The sequence below is a fragment of the Acanthopagrus latus genome, chromosome 23 (assembly GCF_904848185.1).
Source record: "Acanthopagrus latus isolate v.2019 chromosome 23, fAcaLat1.1, whole genome shotgun sequence".
NCBI classification, from domain to species: Eukaryota; Metazoa; Chordata; class Actinopteri; order Spariformes; family Sparidae; genus Acanthopagrus; species Acanthopagrus latus.
Genome location: NC_051061.1, coordinates 5,316,311 through 5,335,168, shown reverse-complemented (window position 1 = coordinate 5,335,168; position 18,858 = coordinate 5,316,311). Strand labels below are relative to the sequence as shown.

The following is an 18,858-nucleotide window of genomic DNA, read 5'->3' as shown; positions in this document are numbered from 1 at the left end:
TAAAGACAGTCACTCCCAACCAGGGATATACTGGAAGCCTAGGCTACCATTTCAGCTATATGAACAGATTGTAGCTCCACTTATAAAACTCAGTTAAACTCAACCAGCTCAACTAAAAATACAAATTCGGATGCCATTTATATAAACTGTACACAGGCTTGTGTTACGCAGGATGACAGCCAAATGAGATTACAGATTGACATTGTTAGCTGAAATAAGAATAGGAGTTAAAAGGATAAACAGTTAAATTAAGTTAGCTAAGTTAAATGATAAATAGTTAGCTAAAAGTAGTAGAAAACAGTTAAAACATTTGTAAGATATTTGAGCTAAGTTGATTTTTATACACATAAAAAAATGAGCTAACTGAAAGGAGCAACATTAACAGCTGAAATAGACGAGGGAGTTAAGTTTATGGATGACAGCAAATAGCTGAAATAGTTAGCTTAAAGTAGGCTAGTAGATACACGGTTACAATGGTTAGCAGTGGATAAACAGTTAAACCTGCTAACAGGAGTGGATAAACACCAGCTAGCTAAATTAGTAGTGTAGCTAACACGGTTGGAATAATAGCTCTTACTATATATGTGTGTTTTCGTATGATTAATAATGGAAAAGTTCAGAATATATTTGGAACTTGATGAGTGGTTCTGTTGAAGGGGTTTGCACTCATTAAATATGGTTGGAGGGTCATTAACCTAAAAAGGACAAAAAAATAACTGCTGGTAAAGCATAGTTGAAATAATTGGACATATACTCATATGTATTTTACATACTTCTCCCCTTTATTTCTGCTCATATTTTGCTCTCAAACTTTCGTGCATGGGCTACATTTCAAGTCAACATCTTGTCCAGCAATCTGTAAGCCGCCATGTTGTTTTCTCTATCCTTTGTTTAGTTTTCCCTTTGTCTTCTTTACAGTTTGTGGAAATTAAATGAAAACAGGAAGGCATCTGGTTTAAAATTAAAGACACAGTCAGGTATGATATGAATGTTAACAAACGGCATCAAAGTAAATCCAGACACGAGTCTTCGAAAGAATGAAACCAGAGAGCAGCAATTCTAAAATAAATAGAACCATTTATTTATGTACAGCAAAATCGAGTGTACAACAAAAACTAAAACGCTGACATTATTACCAAAAAAAACAGTAAAGAACAAATATTTACATTTATGAACATTATATTTACACACTTGATCTGCACTGTTAGTCGGTAAATGTAAAATTACTTATGTAAAGTTTCACTAGCTCTTCCTCTACGTAAAGGCCTCTCAGTGGAGATTAACCCACACTGCAATAACGTCTTTGTTAGGTGTAACCTCACCTGCATGTAACACTGCCACATCCCTCATACAATTCACTGTAAACAGGCAGACACACTGCGTTCATTAGCACCAACGTGAAAATGTGGACAAATAAGTCGTTAAAAAAGGCACACATTTGTAAGCAATACAAATACATGAGCTCAAACTGCCAGTGTGCTCTAAAAAACACGATCGGGCACGTGAATTTCTTTTGTCAAGAATGCTGGTATAAGGCAAGTTCAAGTTCAGGTCCTTGGGGAGGATGTAAATACACACGTGTCACGGTACAGGGTATTAGACACGGCCCCACTGGTTGCACGTGTTTGCATCAAAGCTTTTTGGTCCTTTGAGGAATTCCTGTGCCCCTCTCGGGGGGCCCGGGAGGGAAAATTTAAAGATGGCTCGCCGATGCACTGACAGCCGATCACAAATCAGGTAAGGAGGAGCTCCGAAAACAACAGACAGCTGCTGGAGAGCTGCTGTGTTGTGACCATGTGGTGATACATGTTAAATCTGAGGCTTCACAGAATACCAGAACAAAGCAAGGCACGAACACAGTGTGGACTGTGTATCCATTGAGGTTTACAGCAGTGTCTTTAGGTCCCTTTGGATGATATCTTTTCTGCTGCACCACTGAGGCAGTCGCTGGTGTAAAACTACAAGCTACACTCACACACATCATCATGAGACTTACTGAGGTCACACTTGTTAAACTGGCACATGCAGAATTCTCATTAGCATCACATTCACCTACTGTGGGCTCACATTTAAGTCAGTTCTAGCTTTTGTCTTAAAATGAACGCCAGGTTCAGATTTTCTTGTTGCCAACGAACACACAGAAATATACTCATTTGCCTCGGGCTTGAGTTGCATGATTAGCTAAGCTAAGCTCAGCTAACCTGCTGCTAAATGTAGGCTTTTTCTTCAGATATACGAGTGGCCAAAACAGCAAATAACATTTGATTTTCTCCCATGAACAAAAATAAAAAAAAATAAAAATAAACAATGATATTTACAACACTTATTTGTGAATTCTACCTTAAACAAGTTAGAGGAAATCAGCAACAGAGCTCTACAGGAATGAGTCCCAAAACTAGAATTGTTGCACTTCCTGTTCCCTCGTCTCAAAGCCAACAATCTTTGAGAATGGTTTTATGGTTAGATGTTTGAAACAGTCATTTTGTTCTATGACATAAGATATGTCAGGTAATGCTCTGCTCATTAATTTTGAAGGTTTAACTTGTTTTTCTTACAAGCAGCTAAATGAACAAGGGAGGTTGTTGGGGACATCAGACATCATCACACCTAACGCAGAGACTCATCTACATCTACTACATCTACTCACACACTTTACTTGCAATCTGTTTTATCTCAAACTTTTGTAAACTTGTAAATCAATCAACTTAAAACAAATTCTGTATAATACAGGGTAGAAGGAATGTTAGAGGTTGTGATGTTGAAGTCCTGCTACTGTTGTGTAGTTTGTTAATAGTTTAACATTAGCTTTTTACTTCCGCAGATTGTAATTAAGCTTCAAAATTCAGAATGATGGTGTTCATTTGTGACCATTATCTTGCTCTACAAAATGTGTATCATAAATCTGGAGTTAATATTCTGCAGTAATCCAAAATCCAACGGAAAATCCCATCTGCTTTTTGTGGAGGGAACCGGGGCGATGCTATCTATCGTGTTGGCAACAAAACAAAAAAAAATGCCTCATCCCTGCAGCGCTCTTATAAGTTGTAATAAATGAGCTCACTTGAATTGAAAATCATGATGACATTATGAGACATTATGTGGCTTTAACAATGACACAGCCCTCCAATTGCATCATCAGCATCACAGTTAAGATAACCGAAGAAAAAAATATGAGGAATGAGGAATCCATCGTCCGATGATTTGGTTTGATCTGGTGAGGAGCAGAGGAACTGTCATTTGTTAAAAAACATGCAACCTGAAAAGTGTTTCACCCTGGTCTTTTCACTGCAGAGCGCTTGTTTGTCTGTGAGGATATAGTGGTTCAAGCTTGTCCCATACTGGCTCTGACTTCCATATCTTTGTGCTGTGTGAGGTATAAATACAAAAGGACGTCCAAGGTAGCTTATCATCGAGGCTCTTCTTTCCACTCTGCCCTGCAGACATCAGTTTTCCGTGAAGGCTGGATTGTCCGCCTCTTCATCCAAGCTGACAACTTGTCTCTGATAGGACGGCGAATAAAAAGATGTCAGACATGTACTGTAGCCTGTATGTGCTGAATTAAAACAAAATGTATGAAGCTGTTGAAGGAAAACCCTATCAGAATTGCACAGACACACATTGGTTGATCTCAGTTAAGTAAGCTGAATAGACTCTTTGACTCACTTTTGGGTAGGAGTAACCATCAGGACTATGGCTCCTCCAAATGTGCACCTGGTCCTCGGTGGTTTTCTGATAGACGGGGTTGTCAAAGTGAATAGTGTTGGTGTTCTTTCTCCTGTAGTTCCTCCATAGCAGCATGCCACCAACAGCCACCAGACAAACGATTGCTGCATGGAGAAGACATAGAGAAAGAGATGCAAACAGAGGTCAGGCATGATTTTAACAGATTGACGCTGCTATTGTTTAACACAATTTGTGTTTTCTGTGTACTGATGCCACCCCCTAAGCGGCTGACAAATAAATCAACTCACCCAGAGGTACGACAATGTACAGAGCTATCGGGGTGGTGGAGGCAGTCGAGGGGATAGCTGCGAATGGGTGTCGGAAATCTGAAAGAGAGATACACACGAGATAATGACACATGAAGCTGACCTGCACTCTGCACGCTGCCAGAGCTGGGAGCAATGCACTCCAGGGACTTTAACTCTGCTGACCTTATAGAACATACTCTGCAAGCATTACTGAAGCGTGTTTTTCGCAAACATATTAAGCTTACCATACACACTTTTGACTGACGATATATGACAGGTTTGTTAGTGGGATAGTAAACTTAAGTAGACTTTTAAAAAGTCTTAAATATTAAAATAGCTGTCATATGATAATGCAGTTGCACACTTCTATCTATGGTCACAGGTCAACTCTTGACCTCATTTATATTTATAATGCAAAACCATTGTTTCGGTGCTTCAACTTGCCTGGAGTGGTGACTTGAGCCTCTGTGGTAGTTTGGGGAATTTCAGGCTTCACAGTCTGGGGTGACGGGATCCTTGGTTCAGGTGTGGTGGTCCTAACAGGAGGCCTGGTGGTGCGTGGCGCCGGCCTGGCCACGGTGCTGGTGATTACGACGGGCACTTTGGTGGTGCGGGCCTGTGGTTTAGGTGTGGTGCGGATCTGGGGCTTAGGTGTGGTGCTGGCGGGCGCTGGTGGCTGAGGAGGTGGGGTGGTGGCCGGAACCTGCGGCTGCACGGGAGCTGCAGTTGTTGGCACACCTGGTGAAGTACAAACACAGAAGAGGATGAGTGAGAGTAAGAAATATGAGCCAATGAAAATATTCTCTTCGATATTGTGCGGCAGTACATTTGCTCTTTGGTGGATTACATACCAGGTACACACGTCCTCATATTCCTGGCTAGCATCATGTTATCTGGACAGACGCAGGTATATTTGGGGGGATATCTTCCAACTTGAGGAGCTGCCAGGCACATAAACTGACATCCGGATACCTGGCACCAGTCTCTACCTGCAGTGGAAAAGAGGATGATATCTCAATTTAGTTTGACTGCTTTAAATGCAACTGCAAAGGAGTTCGATATGCAGATATAGGTCAATCTCATGTCTGTAGGCCGTATGCTAAATGAAAGCTAATACACTTAGCTAGCATGGCTCTGTCTGACGGTGACACCTATCAGTACCTCTGATGCACGAAGCTCAGAATTCTTTTTTGCAGTTTAAGACAGTGCCGTCTCTTACCGGCAGGTTGTTTGAGGTTATGGTAAAGAATAATGTCTTCTGGTGAGGATAGGTGCTCCGCCACTGGTGTGATGTCACCACCCGTCAGCCTGTTAGCACTCAGGATGGCGTTGTTGCTGACATCCGTCCAGAACACTTTTTCCTAGCAGCACATAAAACAACCAAGCGTACGAAATTAGAGACAGTAGCAGTAACGTGTCGAAATACTTGTGCTTACACGTGTTGTTGTGAGGAGGTATATGGCATGTTGTATTTGACAGGTTCTGGGTTTATGTGTAACGGAGCTTATCAGGTGGTAAACATCTACCTCAAACACAGTGAGCCCCAGAGGGTGAGCCAGCCTGTGCTCGTCAATGATGAGGGTGCGACGACCACCGCCCTGCACGTCGATACTGGAGAGGGTGTGTAGCTTAGAGTCCACCCAGTAGAGCCGCTGGTTCAACAGGTCTGGGAAGGAAGCAGAAGGGAGGGTCAACAGGTCAGACCAGAGTGACCACTGACTTTCACATGGACAAACCGAAACCAGACATGAGTGCTTGAGTTTACCAAGTGTGATCCCGTTAGGCCAAACAATGTTGTCGGTGACCAGAGCAGTGCGGTCTCCTCCGTTCAGACCTGCCTTTTCAATTTTGGCAGGATTCCCCCAGTCTGTCCAGTAAATGAAGCTGGAAAGATAGAGACACATAAACAAAAATAAAATAAAGTACAGCACTGTAATCAGCATAGTCCTATGTAATGTTCATGATCAAGAATAAATCTAAGAGAGATTTTGGCTTTTAACAGTGCTATTAGACTTACTTGCTGTGGGGGTCGACCACAATGGCGCGGGGTTTAGATAAGTCTTGGTGGAAGAGCGTTTTGCGACGGCTCCCATCTGCAGTTACCACAGAGATGGTGCTGCGAATGCTGTCAGTCCAGTACAGGTTACCATGGATCCAGTCAAAAGCGATGCCTTCAGGAGCATCGATGTCGCTGCTCATGATCGTACTGTGACGAGTGGAGTCATCAGCCGAGTCCATCTGAGCTCTGGAGTGAAAATGAACAAGCTGAGATCAAGCAGGAGTTTAAAGACCAAAAACACTGCTTTCATTCTGATTTCAATCCTGCTCACCTGTAGATCTTCTTCTGGGAGATGTCTGACCAGTAGATCTCTTTGGTGGCCATGTTCATGTCGAGAGCCACGGCGTTCTTCAGACGGGGGATCACTCTGGTGTACTCACTTTTATCCAAAGTCATCTTCCTGACTTCATGACGGTTGGTGAAGAAAAGGTAGGCTATTGTACCTAACAAAATCAGAGACAAATCATCTTTTGTTAATTAGTTCATGTAAATGTTTCATTCAAGATCCCCTCCAGATTTGTGTACATACTTGGACTAAGTCATGAAATGTTAATTTTATTTGATTATCTGCTCTGATAGCTCCCCCAACGTTAGCATTCTCCAGGGTGTGTGTATGTGTCAATGTAAGCTTGTTGTTAGCTAACTACAAGGCGTAATTAGCTTGTTCATTTTTATCTACAGGTAGCCCCTCTGTGATTTACTTGTGATTACTGATAGCAACAGGACCCATGAAAGAGAGAAGGCTAATGCTAGCTAGACTTCTTGGTACATTATAGGACAAACAACATGGACAGTGTGGGAAATGCTTACGACTCAGCAGGTGTTAAAATATGATCTAAAAGTAACTTTGTGTTGGAATTGGTGCAAATGTAGCTAGCTATGCTAACTCGCTTCAAGTACTCCGAGTGAAACACAATCTTGTATTCTTGTATCAAAAGAGCTGTTGATGATAGGTCCACTCAAATGCTGTGTGTTGCAAAAGGACCAGAAGCTTAGATACTGTTTCCACAAATATCTCCACTGAAAGTTGAATAATGACGCACTATAGCTGCAGTTATCCAGCCTTGACCTGACGAATCCACACTTGGAACACATCAGTTATCAAACTGTTACATAATAATGCAACGAGAACTCTGGAAAGATCCCAGAGAGCTGGTGTTTACCGATGGCCTTGCAGGCTTTGGTTGCCGGGTCGACTTGGTAACCCTCCTCACACTGGCACTTGTAGCTGCCTATCATGTTGATGCAGGTCTGGCTGCAGGTGTCCGGGTTGGCACACTCATCAATATCTGATACAAAGAAGAAGAACAAAAATTAAATGAAACACACATGACAGTTCAATAAAATGCCAGGTGCTGAGTCATTGTGTCCATAAGAATTAGGAGATCTGTCTTTATCTAATAGTACTGTCTGTGACATGGAAAAGTTTGTGCCAGAGTACACAGATTGCTTGGCATCATTTGTTAATCTGGCTAAAGTTCACTTTGGCATGAATTCTGAGAGCGAACACTAGAAGGACAGAGTGGGAGGCTGTTACCTTCACAGCGTTTTGTATCAACCAGCCGATACCCAGCAGGACACAGGCACTCGTAGCCAATCTTCAGGTCGTTGCAAATGTGAGAGCAGCCGCCATTGTTGTACAGACACTCATTGGAGCCTGCGGCGGGAAGAAGAAAAGGGTTACCATCTATTTTTTTGAGGGTGACAGAAGTTTGCATTCTCTGGCTGCAGACACCATCATTAGATACATGGAGGTAGTAATTAACAAGACAGTTAGGAACGAGAGGCCCCTGCACTCACCACATTCCCTGAGAGGCTCATCTGACCAATCCCTGCAATCACGCTGCTTATCACACACCTTCTCCATGCTGATACATTCCCCACTCCGGCATTTGAACCTGGTCGGGCCTTCACAGTGGGTTGCTGTGCACGAGACATGGAAATAAAATAATCAGTTATAGACTGAGACAATGAATTCTGCTGTATGGATAGGCGATCAGGATAGGAAGGGTAGGGGTGATTTGTACCATTGACGCAGCCAGTCTCATCACTCATGTCCCTGCAGTCATATTGGTGGTTGCACTGGCGGCTTCCATGGATGCAAGTGCCATCACCGCATTCAAACTCATCAGGACGGCAGGTAGGGTGAGCTAACAAGTAGACATTTACAAAAGCGCAAGAGATGAGGACTTGAAACCAGTGACAGCATGTGATCAACAGAAAAAGAAGCATTGTCCACCCCTTCTTACCACAGCCCGCTTCGTCGGATCGATCAAGGCAGTCAGCTCCTCCATCACACTTCCAGCTTCCATGGATGCACTCTCCACTGCCACAGCGGAACTCCAGGGCTGAGCAGTGATGAGCCACAGGGGCATCAGGTTTCTGTGTACCACAGTTCTGGGGCCACTCGTCCGAGCCATCGGAGCAGTCGGCATCACCGTCGCAAGCCCACAGGCGTGGGACGCAAACGGTGTTGTTGCACTGGAAGGACGCGGAGCTGCAGGTGAGGGGTGGACAGGAGGCCTCGTCGCTGCCGTCGTCACAGTCCGCCTCATCGTCGCACACGAAGGAGGACGACACACATTGGCCACTGCTGCAGCGGAACTCATTGCTCGTGCACTGCTTTGGTGCTAAAAGAGAGGAGAAGGTGATCAGAGTGATGAAAGACCAGGAAAACATTGGAGCAGGGATGAAGGGATGAAAGCTGTGTGGTTCTGAGAGAAAAGTGAAATAAATCACAAATGATTGAGTGGCAAAGACTAAAGTGTGGGCTTCATGCAGCCTGTAGTTAATTCGGCTTACCACAGGTCTCTTCATCAGCTCCATTCTCACAGTCAGCTTTTCCATCGCAGCGCCAAGTGCTCGGTACACATTGGTTAAGGCGGTCTGCACAGCTGAACTCTGTCGGTTTACACGTTTTGGCCACTGCAAGTAAAACACACAAAAAAAACAGTAAATGAGACCATCATCAGACGGAGGGGATTGTGGGATTGGCATGTATTCAGAGCAGTAACAAGTCAACTGTCTCGTTAAGTGACGCAATACTCACTGCAGGTTCCAGGAAGTTCGTCTGTGCCATCTCCACAGTCATCCGTGCCATCACATACCCATCTGGTTGTGATGCATTTCCCATTTCCACACTGGAACTGCTTGGTCCCACATGTTGTCAATGCATCTGTGACAGACGGATATAAACACACAGTTCAGCTCAAGGGTTTATTGTTTTAGTTATCATCTATCAAGAGCCAATACAGGAAGGTTCCCCATAAACATAGACATGGATACTAATGAAAATCAGTGGACTCACAGAGTATAATAATCTGCAGAATGCTAAAACAAACAGGAGTCTACAGCCATGCTAGTGGAAATATGAGCATAGCAGTGCATGACCACACGCTAACAGTGAAGATGCTAACATGCTTGTGTTCAGCAGTTATAATGTTCACTATGATGAAGGATATTTAGTCAAGTATTGGACAAATTTAGTTTTGGACCTGATGATGAAGTCAACAGAAGTTCTGTGCTCACTTAAGTTACAACAGTTCATCCTGTTAGCAGCATGAATACCTGTATTACATTTAATGGAAATCCATCTGATTAGTTATTATCACTTCCTACTCAAACGCACAAACAGAACCTTAACATTGGCACTAAAGATCACCAGAGTATGTAGGATGCACAAATGGGAAAAGTCAGGGAATCACCAAATTCAAGAAGATCATCATCTGGGGACCATGAGTGTCTGTACACGGTTTAACTGCAGTCATCTAAAAGTTGTTTAGATATTTTAGTCATGACCTGAAATACCTCTGTTTCAGAGCTGAAATATTATTGCCTCATTACAGAAATCACAGATAACTAAGAGACAGTTTTAGTTCACATGTGCCTCCCTGGTTGGGTTTTATTACAGTATGGGAGGGGCTATGTCTTCAGCGATAGTAAAGATAGTGATAAATCTGCTGCAAGAGGAGAAAGAGGGTGGGAGGAAATGACTCTGGCAAGACACACACATGAACAAACACACACGTGCCTGTTGGCACTTGTTTGAACAGGTTAGATAGATGGTTAGACCACGAGTCAAACAGGGATACGTTTGTACGTATGTAAGCAACCCAGGCTGCTTTTATCAGGAAGCTGCTGATATACCAGGTTCATAACCATAATAGCAATCTCATTTCCTGTGTTTATGATTCCCAGTGGCAGATAATAAATTGCTGAAGAAACATTCACCCTCCCAGCCCCCATCTTTAATGGACCCAATGAAGCCACTGAACTGGAAGCACCAATTAGACTGTACAACAGAGAGACGGCACTTCATTAAAAGGTACTAGAGGCCATTCCTCCCTCTGGCCCCGGGGGCTCCAAAACCCTGGATGGCCACCTGTTTCTGAAAGGGGGGCAGAGGGAGGTATTTACCACTAGCAGCACAGACCACCGGCAGCTCAGCACTTTGCATATAACAAATGCAAGATTAGCTTTTCACCAAAAAAAAAACTAATTAAATATTTATCTGAAACCCTTTTTTATAAGTTTGTGTCCAAGAGGACAGAGCAGCTGGGAGAAATACAAACCGTAAATTATGCATGTCGTAAATCATAACAGTTTCTTGGTAAAGTCAAACATCTGGTGCCGTCGGTCACACTTGATGTTTTGGCAGCGGTTGAACAAGGAGAGGTTTTATTACTTCAAGCTTCAGCAGGTCAAGGAAATGTTTTCTTGCCACTGTCCTGGTGTTTGATATGACTCCAAACGACTTCAGCTCCAGTGTTACGGCTGTGAGGTAAATCTACTACTGACAGTTAAGCTAACTATTTCCTTATGACTCCAAGTAAAAGGTGGATTATTGCCTCGGCCATAAAGACGGTCATCTGTTTCATGTCCTCCTCAGTGCAGTACAGTGGATTTCAAACATGTCCACTATTGTGTGGGAGAGCAGGAGGGACGCAGCCTCAAGCAAACAGTGATAACAACAAAGTGGGAGTTTTCATTCCCCGAAACCTCTGACACGTTACCCAAAAACCAAGCTCACCTCGTCCATATATTGACTTAATGGGCTTAAAGTTCAGACCTTGACAGACAAACTGGACCGAATGGCAGCGTTATTGACCGTGTGCAAATCAGCACTGGGGAAATAACAAAAAAGTGCTGATGTTTTCTGCCCATTCTGTGATGTCTGGTGTGTTTAATTGATTGGCCATGAGGTGAGCAGAGGGGGAGTGACAGGAGGACGCTGCTTGCTGGTCTTTTATATAGTTCAGAACAACGTCTATCAGGTGTCCCTTGTTTTAAATAAAAACACCAATCAAATAATTCACTCTGACAACGTGAATGTCTTCTAAAGTTGGCGCTAGTAAAGTTTGTCCACCCAAACATGGGCCAAGAGCAGGGCTGTCACGATATCAGCGTTTTACTACGCAATTATCACAACCTAAAGAATTTGTGATAAGAACATTTTCCTGGTATCTGCAGAAAGTCTGAATATAATGCTGACAATCAAATTCATCTTTAACTTTGTTCATTGCGTGTTTTGTATATATATTTTAGCAAAGGCAAAGGCCAACACGTCCCTAGCTGCACAGCCAACTGAGCTAACTAGCTAGCAGCAGTTGCAGTTAGCAGCATGTAGTGGTTGCATTCTGCCTCCTGTATGTATCGGATATGAATTTCTTAACATATTGCACCCCTTTCTCTGATTTATGGCTGTGGGAACTCAGCCTCAGGGTGAATCACTGGCACTTATTGCAACACCCCAGGGTGACAGGCGACTATTTCACACCATGGGGCGACTGGGATGTTTCGATACATCTTCGAGCGTTGGTGAACTGTGGACAGGCGACGACCAGTTCCAACACGTTTCGGCACACACACACACACACACACACACACACACACACACACACACACACACACACACACACACACACCTCTTTCCCAGAACCAAACGCACTGGGAACAGGTCTGACGGTGACTTTCACATCAGGCGACCAAAACTGAAGGAATGCAACACAATGAGTGTGTTTGTGTTGGAGGGCGCCCACTCATTTTCACAATAAAGGGCGTTTCAGGTGAGGGGGGGAGAAAGACTGTTGGATATTGCATCATGTGAGAGGACTACAGTGATGATGAATCCAGAGAGATACATTTCTCCTACTGTGATTCTTCTTTCTTTCTTTCTTTCTTTCTTTTTTTTTTTAAATGCGAGTGGCGCCAATCCCGACATTATGAATGGCAAACCGGCTTTTCAGAAAACCCCGCTTGACATCTCTGCACAGACTGTATTCACACTGCTGGCAGCTGATTGGCTGCGCCAAGCGCTCGGTGCAGCCAATCAGCTGCCAGCAGTGTGAACTCACTGCCAGTGAGTGAAAACTCACTAAACATGCGGCTTCATTCAAACACCGGCGACGGGGGAAACAAAGGTGAAACGGCGCACACATGCCTACTGATGGACGGAGGAGCTTAAAAAAAAAAAAAACGTTTAATCACAGGGGTCAGTGTGGGGCTGAGTGGAGGGGGGAACGCTCTCGCTGTGGGGAGGTTGGGGGAGAGAGAGGTCTGACCTACATTCTGGGAATAATTGCGCCCTCCCCCCCTCCCTCCATCACCTTGCATCCGGTGCTGTCAGAGAGAGGAGTGGGCAATTTAAAACCCCACACATCCAAACTATGATTCACGATGTTATTAAAGTATGGATTTCTATCACACAGCAGCAAGATGAAGCACAGCATTTGTTTTGTTGTTGTTGTTGTTTTTACATATAAATATATACATCTGACTGACGCAGGTGCCAGGTAGAGCTAATTAAAACATCACTGACGGGAGGTAAAAATGAAGGAACTTACTGGTCTGAGCGAGGTAGCAGAGGAGAAACAGCGCGTAACGCGACGGTCCCATGGTGTCTCAGCAGGACGCACCAGGAGCCTGTGTCACTTCTTCTTCTTCTTCCTCTTCTTCTTCTTCTTCCTCTTCTTATTATTAAACAAGTGTGAGGGAGGCTTCCAGAGGCTCCGGTCGAGACGTGTTCTGGCTGGATGATGCGGGGAGGGATGCTCTGCACACTGTAATGTTTGACAACAACATCAGACCCATTTCAATGTGGTCCAGGGAGGTGGGTGGGACCGAGAGGGGCCCCTCAGGAGGGGTGGGGGTGGGGGGGTGGAGAGGCGGGACCTGGAGTGGTGTGATTTCTGAGGCAAACAGCCTCAACAATTGGGAGGCGGAGCTTCGCAGAGATGGATTTTTACTACGAGTTAACCCTTTCAGCGAGAGGGAGGAGGAGGAGGAGGAGGGACGCCCACTCCCGAGAAATGCGCTGGTGAGGTCTCAGTCCCCGCAGGTTAATTCCAGCCACACTGCAATGCATGCGTGCCAGGGGCGGAGCCAGGAGCCCGAGCCACCTGAGGGCCCAGCTGGGGGTGAGGGCCAGGGGCCAATCTGAAAGTTTGGGTATGAAGACAAAAATATAAAGGATATTTTAGGGTTTGGTCGAGCTGCACACCTGTCATAAGAAACAAATTCAAGAAGTCTTTTGCAAATAAGTGAACTCTTCCTCATAAAACAGAGTAATATTATGACTTCTCCCTAGAAATCCAATTAATATATTTTTCAAAATATCACAACCTGTCTCAATAGACTTTATGACTTTTTTCTAGAAACTGTACCAAGTTTCAGAAGAAATATTCAACTTTTCCTTCCAAAACATTCCAGCTGTTTTTACACAAAGCATTCTGACTTTCCGTATTTTAACTTTTTCATGAAAACAGTTTTTTCCTAGGTATTGTGTGACTTGTTTGTAGAATTTTTTTTGTGACTATTTGCATTTTATTACAACAAAAACTTTCCAACTGTTACCCCTGGAACTAGAGACTTTTTTCTCAAAACATTTCAACTTTGAAATATTGCAACATTTTTCCAGATATTGTACCACTTTTCTGTCAAACTATCATGACTTTTTCTGACAATGATCAGTAAATGTGGTCAAATTTTCCCTCAAAGTTTTTTGTAGAAATCATGTGACTTTTTTTTTTTTCAAAGTACTCAGATCCTTTCCCCCCATAACATACCAAGGTTCCTATAATTACTACTAACTCTTATAAAACCAGCCCCCCCCAAGGTAAGATGTCCTTGGTCAACCTGTTTGAAGTCCAGGATGTGTCCACTGACGTGGCCTGTGATGGTCTGTAGGATGGGCAGTTGGCCAGCTTTAGCAGACGTTCAATATTTAAATGCAACAAAACAAGCAGTGGTCCGCTTCATATGGTGCTGCTGTTAGAACAACAGCAGTGTTTCTGCTGGGTCAGGAGGCGACTGACTTATTCTCTGCACGTGTGTCACCTTCCACACAGATACATCAAACTTTGACTTTTCATCTGATTTCTTTAATCAACCAAAACTAAAGTTAACTGACCAGAGTACCTCACAGATGAACAGGCTGACAGACTGTACTAAAAAGAATCCATAAAATCATTAGCACAGCTTTTATTTTAAAATCACTACTTCCTGAATTGAGGTTGGTCGCCTCTCGTAAAAACACAAAAAAACAACAGCAGGTTATTTCAGGTTCAAAGTCTCAAACGTTGCCTGGTCCATGATATAGTTTACAATGAGATTTAGATCAGAGGAGGCGCAGAGATAAAGCACATCTGAGGAGATAAAACACTCGTAAACAGCCTTGAACCAAACAGAGGGAGCAGCATATAGTTCATAGCACATCTGCAGCTGAAAACAGTCAGATGATCCAGATGTTTCCCTTAAACTTACTTCATGGAAGACGTGCTGGAAACATTGAAACTGGTTTAAAAACAAGAAGCGCGTCGAGCTGGTCACAGTGTTATGTGAATACATTGACCCCTTTACAGCGGAGAGAGTATACGTTACGTAGGGTTTTACGATAACACAAACCCCGCTGTATCGTCTTTATTGACCGGTTATCGTGCGCGACCTTCGGTGTGACTCCAACGCTGATAAATGTACACAAAAGCAACTGAAATGTCAGAGACGCGGAAGAAACGCGGTCATATAATGAGACTGTGAGAGCACGTGAGAGTGAAAATGACATGTCACCCAGGCGGTAAGTACAGAGTCTGGTTACCTCTCTGTTCACCCCAGAGATAAAAAAAATGAACTTCACAGAGACAGCATATGGAATTCAAGGCTCAAGGCCAAGACTGTCACACGGCTGCCAGCGTTAGAATATATACAGTGAGGGTGGTGTCCACGAGAGAGCAGCAAGATGGTGTGTGTGTGTGTGTGTGTGTGTGTGTGTGTGTGATACAGATATAGTGTAGAGATCCAGTACAAATGATGATGTATACATGTAGAAGAACATCGTTACAAGCAAAAGTCATAATCCTTTTAAAGTAAAACACTTATCAAATGTATAATAACTCCTACTGCAGGAAAATGGCTCCTGGCTGACAGTTACCTTAGATTATCAGACTGTTAATATATTTTACTGTTGTAGCAGCTCGAGGCTGCTGAGAATTTCTTTTTTTTTTTCCCCTTAGTACTTTAGTTCAGGCCAGTGGTCTCAAATGTAGGCTTCAGGTCCTTCCAAAGGGCCTCAAGATAAAACTGAGGGGTCCTGAGGTGACTGATGAGAGAGGAGAGAAGGTGTTTTTATTTTAAAAATCTAAATTTGGAAATTTTCCTCAAAGGAAAGAAGAGAAACAGCGTTCTGCTACACAAATGTTGCTCAAAATTTCCACTTGAATAATTAGTAAATGAATCCACGTGAGGAGTTCAGTGTCTTGTTATCGGAACGTCGCTGGTTCTATTCCCCTGGTCTGCATGTCCAAGCGTCCTCGGGCAAGGTCGCATTGGATTAAAGCGTGTGCTTAATTAACTAAATGTCAGTGGAAAGTGCCAACAACTCTTCCACATCTGAATGTGACAAGAGGACTCTGTTGTGTGAGGTCATGACTTTTTCAGTGGTGAAGAGCAACTGAGTACTGCACATTTATTCATTTTACGCTGCTGTACATTTTCAGAGGGTATAAATGTAGCTCCGCTTCCTGCGCACTGGTGCCCCTTTTTATTTTACCGCCCCTGACCCTCAAACATCCTCAGTTAGTCACTGGGGAGCTCCTGCTTACTGTCAACAAAAACAATCCAATAATTCCAGAACAGGGACCGTTCTACACGATGAGTACTTTTACTTTTGGCACTCAACCTTTTTGAGTTTTTGCCAGTACCTCTGGAGTTTTACTTCAGTAAATGTTTCGATTCAATTTTATGGTGTGTTATTGCTGCTTTTACTTCTGCATGAGCAAGTGTTCTACCACTGCTATTTCCCTCCAAACGTTGTTAAGTGGGAAATATGCAAGTACAGTACATGTCCCTTAAAAAAACAAAAAGATTTGAGAAAACTCTGCAGTGCTGGAGCCTTGCACAGTACACGACACACTTTCTGTCCAGCGTCAGCGTTTTTCCAGAGCGTGAACCCTCCCACCTCTGAACCCCACTCCGCTGCACAATCGGGGTGCATTTAATAAGAAGTGACATGGAATTTTCAGGCCTCTGCTAGAACTGGGTCCTTTGGGTGACCGACTGGGAGACATGAAAAGTTTTTTCTAAACTGTGCCGCGGTTCAACCTCTGATTTCCCAGCGAGATGTGTTCACCTCAATTCTGTAAGCCCCTATCCCAGAACACACACACACACACACACACACACACACACACACACACACACACACACACACACACACACACACACACACACACACACACACACACACACACACACACACACACACACACACACACAGGCCTTTCACCCCCTTTGTGAGTCGCTGATTGAAGAGATACAGTAGATCGCACTGCAGGGGAGGTAGACATTCCTGGTGTTTAACTTGACAGAGAGAGCATTAATAAAAAGAAGAGTGCAGATAATGTTAAAGTTTCTCTCACACACCCTTCTACTCACTCACTCACTCTCTCTCTCCCTTTTTCTCACTATGCTCCACCTCCTCCATCATTCTCTGTAAACACTTTCTGGTTCTTCCAGTATCCTCTCCCCTCCCCGGCAGCCCTTTTCATTTTCATTTTCGCTGCCTCTCCTGACAAAACAAACATTGTGTCGGCTGCAACGGATTTTCAGTCTCTCCGCCGCCCCTTAAAGTTCAAATCAGGTTCCTCCAGATGCCGTCTAACATGTTTTCTGGCCTCTGCTCCAGAGCGGCCGGTCGGGAGTGAGCTCGGGTGAGCTCTGTTTGTAGAGGGTGGCTGGTTGGAAATCTGCATCAAATACTCCAGACTCAGTTTTGCACATCTGCATCCATCCGTCAATCGCTTGCCAACGCCTCCAGCCAGCACTCGGGATGCATCTCTGGATTGCCCTGCTGTCACTGTGGCTCATACAAGAGGAGTGGCTGCTCTGCAAATGACCTATTTCTTGGAAAAAGTTAGACTCGGCCCCCGGAAAGGAAGATAAGACTGACACTGTGTTAAAAGGGGATGAACTAATAAAAGACAGTGGAGGTGTTAGTTGCAGATAGGCCTCGTGCCCTTGTTAGTTTCAATCGCATGGAGAAGGAAAAGTCGGATTTATTCAGATTCAGCTAGAGTACTCAATGCTCCTGTTTAGTCTTTTAGGTAAGTAATACAAATATTATTAGGGCAAACAGCAAAAGAATCGTCGAATAATGACACACAACTGTACAAACACACGTTTGCAGGGGAAAACGAGTCCGCTGGGAGGATCACGCTGGGGTGTCTGTTCCCCTAAAACGCAGCCAAGTCATGAGAAATCGTCCACACAGGAGATTCGCAGCCCACATAACTCCTGCATGTTTGTTCAGGTGTCGGGGCATGTGCCCGGAGATACTAGCAAAAATCACGTGTTGGTTAAAGAGGATGTGTACGTGGTGCAGGGTCAAGGAGTTACACCGGAGGGCTGAGGGAAGCGCTGGAAAAACTGAGATGAGAGGATTAGAGGTGAAGAAGAAGGGATGCTCTTGTTGCCAAAGAATACACAGAGAGACTATAAAGCAGCCCAGTGAATTTGGACAAATAGATTTTTGATTTTAATCCGCTTATATTTGCACTTCCGGTTCCCTCGTCTCAAGGTCTATGAGTCTTTTGAATGCCTGAAATAAGGTCTGTGGTTACCGCAAGCTTCAGATAGTAACTATGTTTTGTTCTATGACATAGAAACAGCGGTTGCTAAGAAGTGGCTAAATGAGACTACAGAAATTGTCACAGACATTGAAGGTCATCATGACAGACACGGAGACACGTCTGCTCATTCTGACTCTTTTCAACTTGTAGATGTATCAGTCCCCGCGACCCTGCAGAGGATTAAGCGGCGTACATAGATAGTACAGATGATGGATGGATGGATGGATGTATCAGTTTACAGAAACTGTGTATAGTAACTGTGTAGAGGCATTGTGGTGGTGACGTTCAAGTCACACAACCGCACTGTAGCCTGTTTATGACATAACATTAGCTTTTTACTTCTAGTGATTTAATTTTACGCTTCATAACTTGTATGCATCATAAACTTGTGTCTGAACTTATTTTCAGCAACATTTCAAAGTCGAATTAAAAAAAAAAAAATCCCATTGTTTTTTTGTTGAGGGAGCGACAGCGATGCCAACTTCTGGGTTAGTGTACCAAAATACATCATCTCTACACCATCCTGTAGTCCATTGACTTTGAAATTGTTAGAAATGTGAAATAGCTGAAAGCATTTGATAAATATTCACATGGTTGAAATATGTAGCCAGCACTAGCTAAAAGTAATGGGAAAATAGTCAAAATAGAGAGCAATAAATTATATATAGGGTTGACATAGATAGCTAAAAGTAATGACTGTTTCAAAGCA

The 18,858-nt window shown here is 43.7% G+C and overlaps 1 protein-coding gene across 1 annotated transcript; it reads right to left on the bottom strand.

Annotated features, from left to right (window-relative positions):
* Window positions 1-786: 786 nt before the first annotated feature.
* ldlra (low density lipoprotein receptor a) lies at window positions 787-13,103 on the bottom strand. The gene is made up of 18 exons (XM_037089884.1): window positions 12,873-13,103; window positions 9,080-9,205; window positions 8,833-8,955; window positions 8,280-8,660; window positions 8,058-8,180; window positions 7,831-7,953; window positions 7,568-7,687; window positions 7,194-7,319; window positions 6,302-6,473; window positions 5,989-6,216; window positions 5,737-5,855; window positions 5,498-5,637; window positions 5,191-5,332; window positions 4,823-4,960; window positions 4,416-4,709; window positions 3,972-4,049; window positions 3,664-3,827; window positions 787-3,500 (listed from the first exon to the last, which is right to left on the bottom strand). The coding sequence occupies exons 1-18, from the start codon at window positions 12,922-12,924 to the stop codon at window positions 3,444-3,446; spliced, it is 2,706 nt and encodes a 901-aa protein (XP_036945779.1). The 5' UTR covers window positions 12,925-13,103; the 3' UTR covers window positions 787-3,443.
* Window positions 13,104-18,858: the final 5,755 nt, after the last annotated feature.

Excerpts from the sequence above, each read along its gene's own strand:
- ldlra (XM_037089884.1), bottom strand. The coding sequence starts at position 12,924 with ATGGGACCGTCGCGTTACGCGCTGTTTCTCCTCTGCTACCTCGCTCAG. Across the intron at positions 7,320-7,567 it reads TGATACAAAACGCTGTGAAG|ATATTGATGAGTGTGCCAAC; the intron begins GTAACAGCCTCC and ends TCTTTGTATCAG. Across the intron at positions 3,501-3,663 it reads ATGGTTACTCCTACCCAAAA|AGACAAGTTGTCAGCTTGGA; the intron begins GTGAGTCAAAGA and ends CCGTCCTATCAG.